The sequence below is a fragment of the Heterocephalus glaber genome, unplaced genomic scaffold (assembly GCF_053883595.1).
Source record: "Heterocephalus glaber isolate CG9 unplaced genomic scaffold, H.glaber_assembly_v1.0 deba00001610, whole genome shotgun sequence".
Classification (NCBI taxonomy): Eukaryota; Metazoa; Chordata; class Mammalia; order Rodentia; family Bathyergidae; genus Heterocephalus; species Heterocephalus glaber.
In genome coordinates, this window is record NW_028258381.1 from 32,282,863 (window position 1) to 32,299,591 (window position 16,729).

A 16,729-nucleotide genomic window follows, 5' to 3' on the forward strand; every position below is an offset into this window, starting at 1 on the left:
TCATAATTATTAGCTTTTGCTGCCAATCTCTTACTGAGCTTAATTTATAAGTTAAACCTTATCATATCTGTGTATGTGTAGGAAAACACAGTACCATGGTTCAGGCAGCCCCTGTGGGTAAAAAAGGAACTCTAATAAACCGAGAAAGAACATTCAGCCCCTGTCAACTGCATAATCCCAAATTAATACCTATCTTTCAGTATTAAGAACAGTATGCTGGCATGCTGTCCACTAGTGAATGTTTGCAGTGTACAGCCGGGACTGAGTATCACGGTATCCGTATCTCGTGCAGCCATCGCGGAATCAAACCCCCTGAATCGCCAGCAAACGTCTTGGGGGACGCTCTCTCGGATCGCGGATACCAGGCTGTCCCACACAACCGCGCGGCGCAGTCCGCGCTTTGTACGCCGGAAGTTGTAGTTCCCGTCTCTCCCTGTGAGCCAGGCTTCTGACTCACGAGCGCCCCCAGCGGCGCGCAGGCTCGGTGACGCGCAGCGTGCGTGATGCGGCGGCGGCGGGGGGGGCGTTTCCTAGCAACGGGGGCAGCGTCTACGTCACGCCGGTAGGGGCTAAGCGCGGCCACCGCTGTTAAGCAAACGAGTGCATCTTCCAGCGCCTGCGGGTGGAGGGAGTGCCGCTCACAGCCGAGTGTCCGCACTTCTCCGTCTGCCCCTGCTGCCGAGAGCAGCCCCGCGCCCCACCACCAAGGCTCGGGCGGGTGGCGGTCCCGCTGGTCCTCCACCCCACGGAGTCCGCCTCCCGGCCCCGGCGGGACCATGCTGGAGTCCATCCGTGTGACAGGTGAGTGCGGGGAGGGCAGGCCGAGGTGGCCGGAGTGACCAGGGGTGATGGAGGTGGCCAGGGTGGCCGAATGACGGGGAGTGGCCGGGGTCCTGGCGCGGGAGGACCGCACGGGACGCCGCGCGGGGACAGGAGAACCGGCCCCTCCTGTCACTTGGGGCGCGCGAGCTCTGCACCGGGGTCTGGGGAACGGACGCCCCACAGGGTGTTGACGCTTGTTCCGGAGCAGAAGAGTGCCTGGGCGTTACGATTTTCTAGAATGTTCGGACAAAAGAAGAGGTAAGCAAGAGAACGCACCTTTCCCCTTGAGTGTCTACATCGCCTGCATCCGTGTATGCGCTCTTATTCGCAAACCCTGAGGACGTTTTGAGTTGATACTAAGAAGCATAAAGCATGGGTGGTTAGACCCCAGCTCTGAAAGTTTGCTTGCCTTTATGTCACTTTTAATTTTTATGTAACTAAGTGACTAGACATTTAAAAATCTTACATGCTGTTAAATTAATTTCCCACAATGTTTTCCCAACATCTGATTCCTCAGTAGAACCTTTGTGTAGATCAGGTTTCATGATGAAGAACAGGCTGAAGGGAGTTACCTAAAATAAGGCCAGACTTTTTAAAGCATCCCAGTGCCTAATAAACCATGCTTTCTGTGTGCTTTTTAAATTGAAAAGTGATAATATTTATGATCTTAAATGTATACTGTTATTTGATATTCAGTGTTATAATATACAGAGCTCATTCTGTGCAGCCATGACATTGCTGAGATCTATCTCATTTTGATGTTGACAGGAAGCAGAAACAGTAATAGGAGCTAAGATCTAAGAGAGGCAACTTGAGTTGCCATTAGATTTTTTAAAAATAGGCTTTGATATAGATGCTAGTCTTTCAACTTAAAACAAAATGAAAGTTACTTTGAAAGTGCCATTTCTTTTATATGTCATGACCACTATTAACATTAAGCAAGATAATTCATCCTAGTTTGTTGTTTGATAATTTGACTTCTCCCTCCCACCAATTTAATGACTAAAAATGTCTTCAGATATTGCTATAAATGACTCATAAGGGGCAAAATTGCCCTTTGTATTTTCATTGAGAGCTACTGTCTTGGAGTAAAATGTAGTGACATTCTGTCACAATACAAATTTATTTGGTTTAGAAATCATTGATTAAAATCATTTGCCCAAAGTATAACAGTTATTATAGAGAGAATACCATTAAAATAGTCTTAATATTAGAATGTAAATATTCTGATCTACTGGTCTGTAAGACAAAGTGGATTTCCTGATACTTGAGTTCATGGAATTGGAAGTTTGAGGAGAGATACAGTACTTTATAAAATAGCACACCCCCTCCTGTTGACTCAGTTGCCTTCTCTTAATTTAACGGCAGTGTACTTATCAATCAAACTCAGTGTTGTTTGTCCTGACTTAGATAATTTGGGAGTGGATTTCTATATTATAATAAAATTTTAAATTATCATTTTTTTTTGAGACAGGGTCTCAGTGTGTATTAAATTGCTATTGGAGACCATTTAAACCTCAAGTTTACAGTCCCTTTACAGCCACACCTGTAATCCCAGTTACTTGGGAGGCTAAGGCAGCAGGGTCACAAGTTTAAGGCCAGTCTGGGCAACTTAGCAAGACCCTGTCTCAAAAATTTAAAAAAAAAAATTAAAAGGGGTGTAGGAATATAGCTCAGTGGTAGAGAACTGGCCTAGCACGTTCAAGGGCCTGGGTTCAATCCCCAGCACCGGAAAAACAAACAAAAAGAAACCCGAATAGGTTATTTTTAAATAGTTTGTCCATTTCCTTTATATAGTACTTAACAGTTAAAATAGTGCTAGAGCCCTGTGCCTAGCTCTTCTCTCGCTATTCATGGTATCTCCAACACCCAGTTCTTCTGGTTAGCAGACCAGCTTGATGGATGGTAGTGAGAGTACTGCTCAAAAGTGTGCCTTTTTTCAGCTTTGATATAGCTATAAAAAGAGAAAAACTGGTGTTTTATATTTCAGGACTGAAGCACTTACTTAAGTGTCTCTGAAATCACTTACTTATTTATAATCTTACCCGCTTTGACTTAGTCATGTAATCTAAAACATCCCAGTGGAAGTGCTAATTAGAGGAGTAATTTTTTTTTAAGTTTTTTGGAGACAAGGTCTTGCCATGTAGTTCAGACTGGCCTCAGACTCACTGTGTAGATCCATCTGGCCTCTAACTCATAGCAATCCTCCTGCCTCAGCCTCCCAAGTGGTGAGATTATGGGCATGTACTACCGCACCCGGCTAGAGGAGTAATGAAATAAAGATATACATGCTTTGTGTGCTATTAAAAATGGAATCAAATCAGAAAATGTTTCTTTGCCCTCTTAGAATCTTCTAAGGAAGTTTATTATACCAAAGCCACTAAAATGTTGATTGTAAAATATACAGTTGATTACTTTAGAGTTAACATTAAATTTACCTTGGAAATACAAATGTAATGATTCTATTTACCCATTTACATTGTTTCATGGATGTGTCTATAGCAGCTGAATGTAATATTCAATATAATTATGATAATAATAATGATAGTTAACAAAGACTGTTTATTTTGGGCCAGCACCGTTCTCAGGATTACTATAAAAATCTTCATACAACACCAGGAGGCAGGAGGATCATAAGTTTGAGCTTAGCCTGGGCAATTTAATGATTTAGTAAGATCCTATCTCAAAAAAAAAAAAATCTGCATGGAGATTCCTCAAAAAACTAAAACTAGAAATTCCATTCAACCCAGCTGTACCCCTTCTATGAACCTTCCCAAAAAAGTTAAAGACATCATATTACAGTGTCCATGTTTATATAAATATGCCCATGTTTATAGCAGCACAACTCATAATAGCTAAGTTATAGAAGTGGCCCATATGTCTATCAACAGATGAATGGATAAAGAAAATATATTCATACATAATGGAATACTACTGTGCCATAAAGAAGAATACATTTGAGTCATTTGAAAGAAAATGGGTGCAGGGGCTGGGAATTTAGCTCAGTGGTTCCACTGCCTGCCTTGAAAGCGCAAGGTCCCAAGTTTGATCCCAGGTACCAAAAATAAATAAATAAATAAAATCCAGAAAATGGATGCTCCTTGAGACCATAATGCTTAGTGAAATAAATCAGACACAGAAGGTTGAATATTGCATATAGATTGTATATTTCTCTTATCTGAGAAATCCAAAATATAAATAATTTAAAGAGCAAAATAAACAGAGATGGTAGGCAACAGGGAGGTGGGCTTTGTGACAGTTAGGAAAGGGCTTTAGAGAAGGCAGGAGGGGGAAGAGTTGGAGAAAGAGGAGATAAAAATGATCAGGATAAGATATATATGTATGTATGTACCAATTCCCCAAGATTAATGTAATTAGTATGTCTCACAACCATATACTACTAATAAAGGTTTTTAAATTTAAAATAATTTTTAAAGAAGGACTGGGGATGTAGCTCAGTTCAGACCCTGGGTTCAATCCCCACTGTGTGGGGTGATAAAATAAAACAAAAATCCCTTTTCTTGAGCCTTATTAATTGTTTCATTTCCTTGTACCTTCCTGGGATGAGTTTTTCCCTCAACCCTCAGGAAACCAGATTCTGCGCCCCTTCCCTAAGTCTTCTGTCTCCTTGGCTGCCCTCTCACAAGCAAGGCAGAGCAGGCCAAAGCACACACAGCCGAGTGCTGTCCTGGAGTTTGTTACTACTCCATTTTGAGCAGGCCCTCCCAGAGCAAGTGTAAGAGAATGGTGTGTGACAGTCACTACTCGGGAGAGACGAGGAGGACTTGGCAGTGAGTGACCTCCTAGGCCGTGGTTAGGGGATCCATCCTCAACCCGTGGAAGGCCATGGGAAAGTTAAATCCTGCTACATTCACTATGACTTCACAGGGCTCACTGATCGCAGCCAACATCATCAGTCATTTCCAGAATACCCTCTAACTAAAAACCACGTGCAGCTACTTCTGACCCCAGAGCGGCTCATCACCTCCTAGGTTTGTTGCCTACGGATCCGCTGAAGCACAGCCTGATCCCCAGTTCCTGAGTGCCATTAGCAGTGCCTCTCCCTTTTCCTTCACCATTGAGAAAGTGCAGTGGGTGCTGCTGAATTAGCGGTATTAGAGCTAATAGATTACTCACGTAATGTGGACAAATTGTCCAAGAACTGTTTTTAAAGATACTGTTTCTTATTGCAATATTTTAAACGCAGCGTTGAAGATGTAGCTCAGTAGTAGAGCTCTGACCTAGCACATGCAAGGCCCTAGATTAGATCTATAACACTGGAAAAAAATTAAGGAGGTATTTATATAGAGTGAAGTGTACAGGTTTCACTGTAATGAATAACCATTGCCCAGAGCAGACATGGAAGGGTTTCTAGCACCCAGTATGCTCCTTGGTACTGCCGCCAGTTTATGACTCCTCTCAAAAGACCAGGGTGATGCTGTTTTGGCTTCTGCTATCATAAATAAGTTTTGTTATTTCTGAACTGCATCTGAATAGGATTATATGAATGGAATATATACTCCTTTGATCGGCTTCCTTTCCTGAACCTTGTCTGAGCAACCTCAGTGTTTTTCAGTAGAGTGTAGTATTTTGTTGTGTTACTGTGCCACAATTTATTCATTCTTTGTACTCTTGACAGGTACTTCAGTTGAGTTTTAACTGCTGAAATACTTGATAAAGTGTTATCTCATCCAGGGATTATTTTGTTTTACATTGTTTTTTCTTCTGTGTGTAACCAAGCAACTGATTGTTTTGTGCTGTAAATTTATCCCAGATTCTCAGGTTCCATAAGTATTAGTAAACCATATGTTACTGTAGGCTGGGCATGTAGCTCAGTGGTAGAGCCTGCCTGCCTATCTATCTATCTATCTATCTATCTATCTATCTATCTATCTATCTTATCTATCTATCTTATCTATCTATCTATCTATCTATCTATCTATCTATCTATGTTGGCTTTTTTTGAGACAAGGTCTCACCAAGTAGTTTAGGCTGGCCTTGAACTCACTATGTAGCCCAGGCTGGCCTTATACTCAAACTCATATAGATCCTCCTGCCTTAGCTTCCCGAGAGCTGGGATTACAGGAGTGTGGTACTATCCCCAGGGGTACAGAGCCTGTTCCCCAGGACCAAAAGAAAAAAATGACCAAATCTTAGTTGTTTTATAGGCCATGATTTGTTGAGCAGTGTTTTTCCACAGGGCTTCTGTTTCTGGTGATCCGCCATTTAGCCAGGGGCCTTGCAGTCATGTGAAACCTCGCCTGTTCCCAGGTGTGAAAGCCTGGGTCAAGTGAGCAGCATCCCCTTCTCCCCAGTGTTGCTCTGAGGAGTGAACAGCAGCGGCCCTGATGGGGTGGACGATTAGGCTGATGTTACAGAGAGGTCACTGAAGGAGCTGCCAGGGGACGCTGGCTCCTGTCTCCTTTCCTCCAGTTCTAGATGCTTGTGAAGCTCCCATTGTGCTGGCGAGCTGAGCACTCACCTGCTGAGGGGAAACTACTAGTTTTTATCTAGTAATATGGGTTACCCTTTTTTCCTCAGCATGGGAAACCAGGTCGAGGTGAACAGATTATTCATTCCGAGATTTTAACGAACAGATTGCTGATGGGTAACTTGTTAAATTACACGGTATCAACTTTTTATGTGAGAGATTATGAGATTTAATTAATGCTTCTTTGAGGAAAAATACTTCTTCCTAAGAGAAAAATTTTCAAGAAGGAGGAGTCAGGGAATGAAGTGTTCTTTAATAAATTATGTAGACAACTGGAAATCTCATCAGCCTTTTATTATGTTCTTATGTATGAAAGGTCATTTTTTAAAAGAATAAACAGTAGTACTTAAAATGATGAGGACAGTATTACAATTACTAAGTCTTTTTTTTTTTTTTTTGGTACCAGGGATCGAACTCGGGTCCTTGTGCTTGCACAGCAGGCGATGAAACCACTGAGCTAAATCCCTGGCCCGAGGACAGTATTATATACAACTGAAGTATGATTAGCATGACTGAGAAGTCAGTCTGTGTCCATCTTGAAGGACCATATGCCCCACCTTTCTGGGCTTCATGGAAGAGCCAATATTTGGCAAGATTGGTGTTGGGAATAAATTCACCTGGCACTTGGAAACTGTGGAGCAGCAGATGGGCCTCGAGCATGCTGCTGAGCTCTCAGTAGATGGTCAGCAGGTGAGCCGAATGCCATAGCCTGGGGAGAATGCTTTGTCACATGCCCCTCTGCCACCCTCTCTCCTGGGGGGCTTCTGTAAGAAGTTCAGGACTGGTTTTTTTCATATCCTAAAGTATATAGTTTGACCTCGGACAAAATTATGAATTTGGAAGTCACTGATGCCTTATGACAAAACAAAGGAACTCAGTGAAATCGGCTCTATGGTCATAAAGTTAAGTGTTCAGGATCAAAGAAACCATTTTACATTGAATTTTTTTTTTTAAATCAGACATGTTCTGGGCCAGGGATTTAGCTTAGTGGTTCGAGCACCTGCCTCACAAGCGCAAGGTCCAGAGTTCAATCCCCGGTACCAAAAAAAAAAAAAAAAATCAGACATGTAATGAACCGTCAGAGTTCTTCAGGGTGATTTTATTCATTGGTTTTAATTTCATGCAACTTTTTCCCTTGTCTTAAATGAAGCTCAAACTGAGAAAGAACCTGGTTACCTCCCTTTACCTTTCTGGCCGCTCTGGTCCTTACCCTCCTTCTCTAGGCTTACGATACTGCTGTGTTCTTATCTCATTCTCTTGCTCTTTCCCAATTAGTGTCCATTTCAGTGTTGCTTTCATTGTCATCTCTTGTTTCCTAAACCTGTGGTGTCTTTTCAAGGAAACTGGCATTGTTGTCGGGGATTTGGGCTGCAGCCTGTGTCCTGGTGTTCCTTAGCTTGCTTGCCTTGCCAGTTTTGACTCTCAGTTGGCCTCACGTCTGAAAATTCTGCGAAACTGGCACTTACCAGCCTGTGATGAAAATGGTGTCTGTCTTGTTTTTGGCTGATTGAATCTTTAACATGTTTTGAATGGCTTCTGTGTCCAACCCACCTTCGGCGTGAACCTTGCAAGCTGACTCCTACTTCTAAACTTGTACATACAGTAGATATTTTGTCCCTGCAAATACTTTTAGACACTGGAATTCAGATTTCATATGCTGTCCTAGAAAATGTAAGTAAAAGGAATTTTTTAAGTACCTTACGTAATTGGATGGGGTTAGGCCACTTGTGACCTGGTACTCTTTCTTCGCCCTAAACCCTGTGACTTCTAGGCTTTCAAAGCTAACGTTCAAAACAGAGTTTCTTTACCTCGCTACCATCGACATGTTGGGGTGAATGTTTCTTTGTGTACAGAACTCCTGTGAAGGATCTTTTGTGTCATCCCTGCCCTCTGTCCACAGATGCCCATAGCCCTTTCCTGCTGTGACAACCAAAACATCAGATGTTGCCAGATGTCCCCAAGGGCAGAGTCATCCTCAGCTCAGGGTCTTTGTGGGTTTCTATTTCTGCAGGGCTCTTCCTGTAGGAAAACTGAATGCTTCCAGAACTGTAGATCCCTCTTTACTTAGTGGCTGGAATGTGGTATGTGTAGGGTCACTGATTAATTACTTTATTCACTGCACATTTCTTGACAGGACTTTAGCTAGAGTCTTGTTCACATGGCTGCATTTAAGCTGCATTTCAGTTAGTGAGTCTGACAGCCCTTTGAGCCCCACCTGGGACCCCCTCACCTGGTCCTCTTCAGTTGCTCCCTCCCTAGATTACTGTTGGTGTCTTTTTTTACCTTTAATCATAGGCTAACTGGTATTATTAATCAAAACACCTTGTTTTTGGAGTCAGATTAGAAGCTGGCTGTAGGCAGGAATAGTGTACTTATACAGGTGTTTATTAGAGCCTTATACAAGTCAGTAGTATTCTATATATTTGTGAGTAAAACAAGACAGAACACAATTTTAAAGCAGTGTGTGAATATCAGTATATAGGTCTTATTTGTTTAAAGTGCTTTTGAGCCCTAAAGAGAAAGTTGCCCTCCCCTTAACTTGCCACTTAATATATATGTATCATGGTAATAGTAATTATAATTTGCTTTTCAGTCTTGTCAAGAAAAAACTGTAAGCTTAAAATATAACTTAGAATTAATAAAATCAACCAGTTATTGATACTGAGTGCTTAAACACATGCATGTCATCTGTTCAATCCTGAAAGTGGCTTTTGGGGTAAACAGGCTGCCTTTTTCTACATAGTTTCAGATTTCAAGATCATATTAATTTTGAAAATACCTTGGATTTTATTTGTTCATTAGTAATACTATTAGGAATATATTCTTTCTGAAATCGACATTCTTTAGTAGTGTCTTCAGATTATTTAGTGTCTTATCTCACATCTGTATTAGACTTTGATCATGTACATGGTTTGAAGCTGAGGAATTTTTACAGATAATTTAACATATATACACTATGGGGAAGAAAAGCGATAATGTCTAGCATTACCCAAGTAATACATCCTATTAATATTTAAATATCTTTTCTAAAGATTATTGCAAATTTATAAAGTTTACAAGCCATCAGAATATTCTTCATATAAAAGCAGTTTGCTTCATCCGGTATCTTTGTTATTTCTTTTGTTTTGATTTTGTTTATTTAACACAGAGAAGCTTCACTGGCCTGAGCAAGAACTTGCTAAGAAGTCTGTTCTAAATGCAGAAGACTCATTGATCCCTGACAACAAGAGAAGCCTTTCGCATTTATCCTCTGGAATACTAAAGGACATTTTCACAACTGGAACCAGTAGTTACAATGTCCTACTGCAGAGCAAGGAGGAAAGAAAGCATCATTCACAAAAACAGTCCTCCTCCACCTACTCCAAAAGATGTAGAAAGCCCAGCAAATGCCCTAGCTCTTCTCATAGCAGAGACCCTCACAGGACAAAAGGCCCGGTGCCCATGGCAAGCAGTGGTACTTGGTGTTGCCTGGAGAGGCAGCCTGCTGCTTTTGTCACTAGCTCAGTGTCAAGTCCTGTAAAGTTTACCCGTGATATCTCTGTTACAGGGACCAGCATAGTCTTGCCACCTAAACCTAAAAGCAAGATCAAACGATGCCATTTCTCTGCTCTGCCAAAGCCTAAGCAGCAGCCTCAGCTGTCTAGAAGCTTTGAAAAAGCAGATGACTTTTCTGGAAAGAGATTTTGCATATTGACTGCTATAAAGCCTACCAACTTAGAGAAAGAAAAACTGAGATTCTTTAAGTCTGACTATACCCACAACCCCCAGTTTGAATACGCCAACCCTGGCCTGCCAAGTGTGTTAGCTAAGCACAGCAATGCATCTGACCGATTTCTGAAGCAGGTAAGATGCCAATAGTGGCATTTCATTTTTGTGTACCAATTATCTACCATTTTGCAAGCAAAACAGAAATTGTTTTTAAATACTCCAGTAATGTATATGTTGTAATTAACTCCCACCCAGGACAGGTGGAAATGTGACAAGAGATCTCCAGATGAGTGATATTTCCTATACATGAACAACTACACACTCATCAAAATCTAGAATCTGTTGTGTAGACTCTTTGTGACAGGAAGCAACCCTATTTGGAAGCGAGCTTCAGATTCGGGTTCTAAACTTTCGTTCAGGAGTTACAAACTCTTGGCCTGTTATAAGCACACAGATGGTTGTTGGGAAGCTCACACTATGTTTTTGTTTTCTAGTTGAGTTTTTAATGTGTAGGTGGAGCATGCGATCTCTGGTTCTCCCAAGCTGGTTCATTCCCAATTTACCAATCTATAGCAAATTGGGGACCCAGACTTGCTTCTTGCTCATGAACTTGTTAATACTTTGCTAAAAGGATTAATCATCATCTAGTGCTCATTTAAAGAGGAAAATGGGCTGGGGCCGTAACCCTGTGGTAGATCACTTTCCAGGTGTGGACAAGGCCCTGGGTTCAAGCCTCAGCACCCTAATAATCAATAATTTCAAAAAAGAAGAAAATAATGGGATTTTAATGATTATCTCTGGGACTAACAAATCATCACATGAATAAAGAGAATATTTTCTAAGTTGTTCACTTTAGACTTAGCACATAGTTTTAGGACTACAACAAACCAAAATTTTACAGAAGCATTTGAGGCGAAATTGGCTGATGTTTGTCTTCAGGACATAGTGTTGAGATGATATTTGCAGACTGAACTTAGTTAAATTAACTTTGGACAGGTTTTTAGAATATATTAGCTTGGCTTTGCCAGTGATTGAAAAATCAGTTTGTAGGACAGATAAGCAAAATTGCATGGCTCTATTTTTCAAGAGGTATCTGTCCTCTTTCAGCATTTTTGCTGATAGTATAGTATAGTTCTTTGGTCTTATGGCCAGTAGATTTATTTGCTGTTTGGTTTGGAGTTTTTTGTTTGTTTGTTTGTTTGTTTTAAAATTCTTTTATTGGTACATTTTAGGCATACAACACAATTACATTTCTCATTGGGAACTTGTACCTTTACATAATGCATCTTGGTTCTTGTTTTTTCCGCATTCCTAGCCCTCCCTTCACGCCCTCCACCCTTCCCTGTTTACAAAGACTTTATTTCCATTTTTTCCGTTTCTCATCATTTTTCCTTTCCCTTCTTTCCTTTCCCCTGCCCCTCCCACTACCCCTACCCCTTTGGACATTTTCTTCCTATTTCGCATTATTGATTATTCATTCTAATCATTGGTACATTTTAGGTATACAATATAATGACATTCGTCATTGGAAATTTGCACCTTTACATAATCTCTCTTGGCTCTTATTTTTCACCCTTGCCCAGCCCTCCCTTCAAACCCTCCATTCCTCCCCATTTACAAAGATTTTGTTTCTATTTTTCCATTTTTTCATATTAATTCCATTCCCTTCTTTCCTTTCCCCTAGCCCTCCCACTTCCTTCCCTTTTGCCCCTTTTCTTCCTATTTCACATTACCTATTATACATTTAGTCCTTATTTACACTTTCAGTTTCTCACACCAGAGAAACTATATGGTATTTATACATGTGTGTCCTATTTATTTCACTTAAGAGTATGGCCTCAATGTGCATCCACTTAGCTATAAATGTCTCTAATTTCTCATTTTTTTATGGCTGAGTAGTACTCCATTTTATAAAAAAAAAACCCACATTTTCTTTATCCAGTCTCCAGTTGATGGGCATTTGGGCTGTTTCCAAGTTTTAGCTATCACAAACTGTGCTGCTATGAACATGGGTGCACATATACCACTGTGGTATGATTCTTTTAATTCTTTGGGGAAGATCCCCAGCAGTGGAATAGTGGGGTCAAATGGGACTTCCAGTCCTAGTTCTTTGAGGTATCTCCATACTGATTTCCACCGTGGTTGTACCAGTCTACACTCCCACCAGCAGTGGATCAGTGTTTGTCTTTCCCCACAGCCCCGCCAGCATTTGTTATTGATTTCATGATAGCAGCCATTCTTTCTGGTGTGAGGTGGAATCTCAGCATTGTTTTCATTTGCATCTCTCAAATGACCAGTGATGTTGAACATTTTTTCATGTATTTATTTGCTATTTCTACTTCCTTGTCTGAGAAATGTCTGTTCATTACAGATGCCCATTTTCGGATTGGGTCTTTAAATTTGGGAGGTCTCATCTTTTTCAGTTCTTTATAGATTCGAGATAGTAGACCTTTGTCTGAGGAAGAGCAAGTGAAGATTTTTTCCCACACTGTGGGTTGTCTCTTCACACTGCTGGTGATTTCTCTTGCTGTGCAGAAGCCTTTTAATAAGAAGAGATCCCACTTGTTGATTGTTTGTGCTAGTTCATGGGCAACTGAGGTTTTGTTCATAAAACCTTTTCCTACACCGATGTCTTCAAGGGTTCTACCTAACCTCTGTTCCAACTGGTTCAGAGTTTCTATTTTAATATTTAGATCTTTAATCCATTTTGATTTTAGTTTAGTGCATGGTGAGAGATACAGGTCTAATTTTAATCTTTGGCAAGTTGAAGCCCAATTTTTCCAGCACCATTTATTAAAGAGGCTATCTTTCCTCCAGTGAGGGTGTTTGGCTCCTTTATCGAAGATGAGATGGCTGAGTGTGTCTGGCATTGTTTCTGCATCTTCTAATCTGTTCCACTGGTCCTCAAGTCTGTTTCTTTGTCAGTACCATGCTGTTTTTATCACAGTAGCTTTGTAGTAGAGTTGCAGGTTGGGGATTGCGATACCCCCTGCCATGTCTCTTGTTACCTAGAATTGCTTTTGCTATTCTGGGTCTCTTCTTGTTCCAAATGAATTTGTGGATTGTTTTCTCAAGGTCCGTGAAGTATTCTTCTGGGATCTCAATTGGAATTGCATTGAATCTATATAGCAATTTTGGAAGTATGGCCATTTTCACTATGTTGATTCTTCTTATCCAGGAGCAGGGGATGTCTGTCCATTTTCTGATATCATCTTCAATTTCTCTTTTCAGAGTGCTATAGTTTTCAGAGAAGAGGTCTTTGATTTCTTTCATTAGGTTGATTCCTAGGTATTTCAGTTTTTTGGATGCTATTGTGAAAGGACTTGTTTGCCCTATTTCTCTCTCAGTGAGTCTGTCATTGGTGTAGAGGAAAGCTATTCATTTTTGTGTGTTGACCTTGTAACCAGCTACTTGACTGAATTTGGTTATTAAGTCTAGAAGACTTTTGATGGAGTTCTTGGGGTCTTCTATATAGAGTATCATGTCATCTGCAAATAATGACAATTTGACTTCTTCATTACCTATCTTTATTCCTTTTATTTCTTTCTCTTGTCTAATTGCCGTGGCTAATGTGTCCAGAACTATATTGAACAAGAGTGGTGATAGTGGACATCCTTGTCTTGTTCCTGATTTTAGTGTGAAGGATTTCAGTTTTTGACCATTTAGTATGATATTGGCTGTTGGTTTTTCATAGATGGCTTTTATCAGTTTGAGGTAGTGACCATCTATTCCAATTTTTTGTAGGGTTTTTATCATAAATGCATGTTGGATTTTGTCAAACGCTTTTTCTGTGTCTATGGAGATAATCATATGGTTTTAGTCCTTGGCTCTATTGATATAGTGTATTACATTGATTGATTTTCATATATTGAACCATCCCTGCATCCCTGGGATGCATCCCACTTGATCAGGGTGTATGATCTTCTTGATGATCTTCTACATTCTATTTGCTAGTATCTTATTAAGGATTTTTGCATCTATGTTCATTAGTGAGGTTGGCCTATAGTTCTCCTTTTCAGTTGGGTCTTTCTCTGCTTTGGGGATCAAGGTGATGCTTGCTTCCAGGAATGAATTTGGGAGTATTGCTTCCCTTTCAATTTCATTGAAGAGTTTAAACAATAGTGGCAGCAGTTCCTCTCTAAATGTCTTATAGAATTCAGCAATGAAGCCATCAGGGCCCAGGCTTTTCTTAGTTGTTAAGTTTTTAATTACATTTTCAATTTCATTGATTGATATTGGGTTGTTTAGAATTTTTAGGTCTTCTTCATTCAACTTTGGTAATTCATATGTATCTAAGAATCTATCCTTCCATCTTATTGGTGTATAGGTTCTGGAAGTAGGTATTAATAATCCTCTGGATTTCTACTGGGTCTGTTGTAATTTCACCCTTTTCATTCCTAATTGCTTGGATTTGGGCCTTTTCTTTCCTTTTTCTGATAAGGTTGGCTAAGGGTTTGTCAATTTTGTTGATTCTTTTGAAGAACCAACTCTTCTTTGTGATACATTGATTTTTTTGTATCATTCTCTTAGTCTCCATTGAATTGATTTCTCTTCTGATCTTTATAATTTCCTCCCTTGTATGAGCTTTGGGGTTGTCTTGCTCTTCTTTTTCTAGAAGCTTGAGGTTCAGCATCAGGTTGTTTAATTGGGCTCGTTCTGTTTTCCTAATATGCGTATTCATTGCTATGAATTTCCCTCGTAAGACTGCTTTCATTGTGTCCCATAGATTCCAATATGTTGTATTGTCATTGTTATTTAATTGAAGGAACTGTCTGATTTCTTCTTTAATTTCCTCTGTGACCCATTGGTTATTTAGAAGTGTGTTGTTCAATTTTCATGTGTTTATGAAATTTTTTGAGTTTCTTTTGCTATGGATCTCCAATTTCATCGCACTATGGTCTGATAATATACAGGGGATAACTTCACTTCCTTTGCACTTACTTAAACATGTTCTATGTGTGAGTATGTGGTCTATTTGGGGGAATGACCCTTGTGCTGCTGAAAAGAATGTGTATTCTGATTTTGTGGGGTGGAAGACTCGGTAAACATCTGTTAAGTTCATTTATTGTTTGTTTGGTCTTTGGTTTTTGAGACAGGGTCTCACTGTATAGTTGAGGCTGGCCTTGAACTCATTGCACAGCCCATATTGGCCTTGAACTCGCAGAGATCCTCCTGCCTTAGCCTGTTGAGTACTGGGATTACAGGTGTGTGCCACCATGCTTGGCTTCCTTCTTTTTTTTTGATAGAAAAATATTTAATTGGCAATAAAATACCTTCACTAGTAGAGTGTCTTAATCTAAAACTTCTCTAAGGCTGTTATAATTGTATAATCCTAGAATAGAAATAGTATTTTATCTTTGTAGACTCACATTGCCAAAACAATGAAGGGGAAGAAAAAGCAAGGCTTCTTTAAATAAATATATCACACCTCTCCTTAGATCACATGATTTTCTCTTTTGGCAAATCATAAACTTTTCATAGACACCCTGAAGTTAAAAGGATTTTAGTATGTTTCATCGTTGCTTTGTGTACTAGGTTGGAGAAGCGGGGCCATTTCTTCACCTAATATCTTGAGAGGTTTTCTTCCAGATCAGATGGAAGCACACCCATCAGATTGTCTGTCGTTGGAGGGAGGAATGACCTTGATGCCTCATTGGGAGGCTTTGTTGATTTGACTTGGAAAGCTCACCGGCCCCCTGACCTGCACATTCTCTGGTTATCTTAGCAAAGTCTTTCTTGGTTCCATGGTCAACAATGAAAAAACAGTCTGCAGTGCTCAGCTGCCTGTAAACATCTCTGCTGTTGTTTCCTTCCTGTCCTGCATCCACAACGCTGGCCGTGCCCTGCCCCTGTCTGAGCAGAGTGCAGAGGGGAGACCAGGGCCCAAAGGAATGGACTGCACAGAAGGGGGCCTTGTCATTCGTTGACGGCACACTCAACGTCTGGATCCTTTATTTCCTGGATTCTCCCTATCTAGAATATGACTTTTTGAAATATGTTAGTTTGTCTCTTCTTATTGCAGCCTGATCCTAGTTTGTAGTTCCTGTTAAAGAAAACTGGATTCCTGGCAAAAATATCTGTGCTGCCCCCAGTCTCTTCTTTGCTGTCCATTCTGCTGTCAGCGTCTTTCTAAGGTGACATCTGATCCTGTCGCTTCTCTTCCTGAGGAACTGCAGGGGTCCTCATCATTCCTGCTGAAGTCCAAAATCCTCAGCTTGGCCTTCAAGGCCTCTCGCAAAGGCAACTCTGTGCTCCCATGGTACCTTGTTGTTACATTTATCCTGTGACTGTTTTTAAGCTTCTTGTTTCTTCATCACTAGATTGGCCTCCTGTGTATCAGTGCGTTTTATTTATTTCAGCTACTCCACAATCTCTGGCACAGTTGCTGGCTCTGCATGACTTTCCCAAGCTGTATTTCCCTTTCTTTGGTTTCTGTGTCCTTCTGACAGTGTTACTCCCATTTGCCTGGAATGTCCCCTGTCTCCTCTAATTCCCATCTTCTAGTAAACTTTTTTAGATGATCTTACAATGGTTTATAGCTCCATTGAAGTATTACTACAATATGTCTAGATGTCACCTGCCAATCTAATAGCAGGACAGGAACTTCGTTTCTAAAATATAGAAGACTAACAGTGATTGGTAGAAGGTGACCATGAAAGGGAACCAGTGAGGAGCTAGGTAAATGAATGGTCCTTTTGGCTGCTATGC

The 16,729-nt window shown here is 40.6% G+C and overlaps 1 protein-coding gene across 5 annotated transcripts in view; it reads left to right on the top strand.

Annotated features, from left to right (window-relative positions):
• Window positions 1–537: 537 nt before the first annotated feature.
• Matcap2 (microtubule associated tyrosine carboxypeptidase 2) overlaps window positions 538–16,729 on the top strand; it is a 36,287-nt gene continuing 20,095 nt past the window's right edge. The window contains exons 1-2 of one of the 5 annotated variants that reach the window (XM_004840300.3): window positions 538–801; window positions 9,462–10,156. In XM_004840300.3, coding sequence (XP_004840357.2) covers window positions 777–801; window positions 9,462–10,156 — 720 coding nt within the window. In that variant the 5' untranslated portion in view covers window positions 538–776. Of the gene's footprint in view, window positions 802–837; window positions 1,081–9,461; window positions 10,157–16,729 lie in introns of those variants that run through there. The other 4 variants (XM_004840298.3, XM_004840301.3, XM_004840299.3 and 1 more) reach the window with 4 other exon arrangements.